This window comes from Limulus polyphemus, unplaced genomic scaffold (assembly GCF_000517525.1).
Source record: "Limulus polyphemus unplaced genomic scaffold, Limulus_polyphemus-2.1.2 Scaffold1968, whole genome shotgun sequence".
Taxonomy (NCBI): Eukaryota; Metazoa; Arthropoda; class Merostomata; order Xiphosura; family Limulidae; genus Limulus; species Limulus polyphemus.
This window is the reverse complement of record NW_013667578.1, coordinates 93295-98029: the sequence shown is the minus strand read 5'-3', so window position 1 is coordinate 98029 and position 4735 is coordinate 93295. Positions and strand designations below refer to the sequence as shown.

At 31.3% G+C, this 4735-nt stretch overlaps 1 protein-coding gene across 1 annotated transcript in view; it reads left to right on the top strand.

Moving 5' to 3' along the window:
- Positions 1–1181, top strand: part of LOC106465512 (116 kDa U5 small nuclear ribonucleoprotein component-like) — a 122113-nt gene extending 120932 nt beyond the window's left edge. Inside the window, 2 exon segments of the mRNA XM_013925738.2 lie at positions 565–672; positions 812–1181. Coding sequence (XP_013781192.1) covers positions 565–672; positions 812–907 — 204 coding nt within the window. The 3' untranslated portion in view covers positions 908–1181.
- Positions 1182–4735: the final 3554 nt, after the last annotated feature.

Here is a 4735-nt window from a genome sequence, read left to right as displayed (position 1 = left end):
TTATGGTAGGTAATTCTAAAAGAAATAAAGTGTTACTGTTTCTTATTTGTAGAAGGTTTAAGAGGAAAGACCACAACATATTGAACTAATTCATCATAATACCTGAAAACTATGACTTCACTTTTTTGAAAAATGAAATGGTCTTTACTTTTACTCCCGATCAAAAATCAAATATCTTTTCTTGAATTATGAATAACATGAATGGATTGAAATATTTAATTATCTCAAAATAAACCTTCATTTTGGTGCAATATTGAAATTAGCTTGAATTCTTCATAACCTCTGAATAGTGGTCTAGTTACTACTAAATGTCATGGTCTACCAGATGTGCTCTATACTAAAAACATGCTAAGAAAAGAAAGTTTGTAATACGGTAGAGGGATTTAACATGCATAGTAACAACATCTTTTTAAAAACATGCTATGCAACAGAAAGTCCTATTGTTGTTGAGTGATTGCAAGATGTTATTTAAAAGAAAGTTAATAAAATTATCTGAAGGATTAGAGAAATGAATTATTGTTGTAGGTGGGCCTTTTAAAAGTATAGTTTTGGTGTCCATTACAGATTGTTCCTGGTGATCCTCTGGACAAAAGTATAGTCATCAGACCGCTCGAACCTCAGCCTGCTCCACATCTTGCTCGAGAGTTCATGATTAAAACTCGTAGAAGAAAGGTAATTTTGTTTGGTTTTTGTTGATATTTTCTTATTAATACCAAATAGTGAAAATATTTTTAGTAATGAATTTATCACAATCTTTGTGTCATAGAAAAACATAAACAGTTGTTACTACCATAGATCTTCATTTTTCCAGGGTCTTAGTGAAGATGTTAGCATCAACAAATTCTTTGATGACCCTATGTTGCTGGAGTTAGCAAGACAAGATGTCATGTTAAACTATCCATTATGATGCTAAACTTGTCAAGAAAAGGAAAGCCCTGGATTTTTTAATCAGTATATTTTCCTGTAAGTTGTGCTTGTAATGTGGAATGTAAACCAGACGTAAGTTTATCTTTTGCTGTTTCCGTGTAAAAAAAAGAGTGGAACTGTATGAAGTTAATTTTGCACAACCCCACAGGTGGTACTGCCAGCACCAAGAAAGAATGAATGTTATCTGAAGACTTACAGTGTAATGTTTTGTTTCACTTTCTTTTTTGTACAATAAAGCTTTTTTTCAAACAAAACATTTAAAGATTTGCTGAAAAATCAATCAAGGTGCTCAATTAACTTTGAATACAAAGTTTAAAAGATTTGTGCTAAGAGTTCTTATACTTTAATATTAATTTTTCTTTACTTTCTTTGTATCATATCAAGCTTTTTATTTTTAAAAATCTGGAAACCTTTGTACATGAGGAACACTGAAAGTGAGTTAAGAGAAATTTTGTGCTATCTTCAGATATTCTCATCTGCTACAGTTTTTACGCCTGAACTCTTTACTTTTTCTAATTTTAAAGACTGTTTGAGCCCTTCTTACAGCCAAGGATTCACCCACAGGAATGAATGCATTTGACCTAATTTCTAGCTGTGACAAAAAAAAAGAAAGAAAAGAAAAATTGTCTAGATCTACCAGGACACAAAATCTATAGCTTATCATGAAATGCAATTAAAATGTGCAATGTCTAACTCTATACTACTAGGGAGGATAATCGGGATCAACTCATGTCTAAGTCTTGTCTATAAGGAAACCTGTAAAAGTTTAGCTCTACCAGGAAATATGTATTCAGGACAATGTAATATCTAACTGTACCAGGAAGTGTAATCAGAATGTGTAATGTCTAGCTCTACCAGAAAACATATTTAGGATGAAGCAATATCCAACTATATAAGGAAATGTAATCGGAATATTTAATGTTCAGCACAGCCAAGAAACACATATTCAGATTGATGCAGTATCTAACTGTATCAGAAAATGTAAGAATGTCTAGCCCTTCCAGGTAATATGATCATGATGTAAATAGAATGTATAACTCTGTCACGAAACATATAATCAGGATATGTCTTACTCTACTGGAATCTTCAGGGTAGAATATGTAATGTGTAGCCAAGCCAAGAAAACACTAATCAAAATGAGAAATTTCAAACCATACCATGAAACATAGTGATGTAATATCTAATTCACCCAGAAATCATGTAATCATGTGTAGTTCCACTGGGTAAAATGATAAAGAATGGATAATGTTTAGCTAGCCAGGAAATATGTAATGTCCTGCTTGGCCATGAAATGCAATCAGAACATGTAATGTATAGTTCAAGATTATGTATTGTCAAGCATAAACCAGGAAACATGTAATCAGAATGTTTAATGTCTCGATTTAACAGGAAATAAATAGAATGTGTAAAGTCTATCTCTACCAGGAAACATATAATTGTAATGTCTGCCACGAAATATAATCATGGTCTAATATCTAGTTCAGCAAGGAAGCATAATTGGGATGGTGTAGAGCTTAGCTCTACCAGAAATATAATGAGAATATGTAATATCTGTCTCAACCATGAAGCATTCAAGATGATATAATGTCTAGCCTATCGTGATGTCATGTCTCGCTCAGCCAGAAAACATAATCATAAGTGTGTAATATCTAGTTCTCCCAACAAACATATAGTTGGGATTATGCAATATCTAGCTGCATCAAGAAACATAATCAGGATGCAGCATTTGTCAAAATGTCTACCTCTATCAGGAAACATGTAATTTAGAGCTGTAGTTTATAGATCTACCAAGAAAAATCAGGATCAAAGAATGTATGTTGTCAAATCTGCCAGAAAACATAATCAGGATGATATGTCTAGTCAACCACAAAACATTACCAGAATGATGTAATGCCCAGGTCTACCAGGAAACATTTAAGTCTAACTGTGCCAAGAAACATTTAGAATTTAATGTCTAGTTCAGTCAGAAAACATGTAATAAGATTGTTTTATATCTCTTGCTGTACCAAAAAAAAAACAATCACGATGAACTAATACCTAGGTCAGCCAAGATCTGTAATGTCTAGATACCTAGGAGACATAATCATTATGATCTATGATCTAAAGTATATAAGAAAGGAAACGTAATTGAATCTATAATGTCTAGTTCTGCCAGAAAGCGTGATCAGAATGTGTAATATGTAACTCTACCAAGAATTAAAATCACAGTGATGTAATGGTTAGCCCTACCATGGAGCAGGTAATAATAATTTAGTATCAAGTGCTATCAAGAATCTTGTAATAACAGTGTGTAATGTCTAGCTATACTAACAAACCTCTACTTTCTAGCTCCAAGAGGAAACCTGTAATCATAATGTATTGTTTAGTTCAGCCTTGAAATGCAGTCAAAACTTATATTGTCTAGCATTACCAAGAAATATGATAAGGATGTGTAATATTTAGATGATGATGTAATGTCAAGTTCTACCAGAAAATATGTAACGTCTAACTGTATCACAAAATTTAATCAAGATGGTGGATGTCTAGGTAAGCCAGGAAACTTTTAATCAGGATGATGTAATATCTGGCTCAGCCAGAAAAAAATTAAACAGAATTTTTATTGGCTAGCTCTAACAGAAAACATGATCAGAATGGGTAACATCAAACTCTAACTATCTTGATTAGAATGATGATTTATCGGGATGATTTAATTTCTAACTCTACCATAAAACATGTAATCACAATACAAACTTTAGATGTTAAACACATACTGAATTTGTTATATCTAGTTGCAGCAAGAAATATGATGTGTAATATCTAGACTCACTAAGAAATAGAATGAGGATAATGTAATGTCTAGCTATACCAGGATAAATAATCATTATGATATAATATGATCAGGACAAAGTAAAGTCTAGCTGTACCAGGAAATTTGCAATCAAGATTTGTAATATTTTACCATTTTCAACAGAAAAAATGACTTTTTTATAAAGTTAAATGTAACTTAATACCTGATCCTATTTGACTGATTTCTGGCCTTAATCTGTGAATATGCAAGTTTTATTCATCATTGGCCCAAGCTAAAATCTTGAACTGATTACAAAGGATGTGTATGTAACATTCTCGTAGGACATGTTCAAATTTGCATGTTCTTTTGTACAACTGTTTTTTTTTTTTTCGATGGACTCAATAATCTTGCTTACTGCAGGGACAAATAAATTTATAAACTACATTTGATGATTTTAATGCAGGAATACAGCCCTAAAATCTTTCAAAGTACTTTTCTAATCTGATTTTTAACAATCAAAGACTATTTACCCAAGTTTGTCAAGATAACACAACGTTTTGGAACTTCTTAATTGTAAAAAGTTTCCTTCTTTATTTAAATAATAACAAATTTTCTGTAAATTACAAACCCATTTTTACACAATAATTCTTTGATGTTATTGAATTGTATGTAAAACTTCATAAGTGCTAGATATTTTATATGCATGATGCAACAAAATTTTAGTCAAAATTTTCTTTTAATATATTTGATATAGAGCTTGTAGAATTAAAGTAAAAACCAGAAAATGTTTTAATAGTATACTTCACCTTAGAAATGACAATATTATTAACCAAGGTTTGTGATGTTCCACTATAACTTTTATATGTCTACTATTCAAGTACTCAAGAAATTGAGTAGTTTAATCAGAGTTCTTAAAAGATAAATGTGTCATTCACATCATTGCAGACATTTTTCTAACCATTGTTTTTCATGATAACACATAGCAACACCATCAAGTTTATCATAGAGACTACCATTGAGCAGAAAAAGAGAAACCATGGT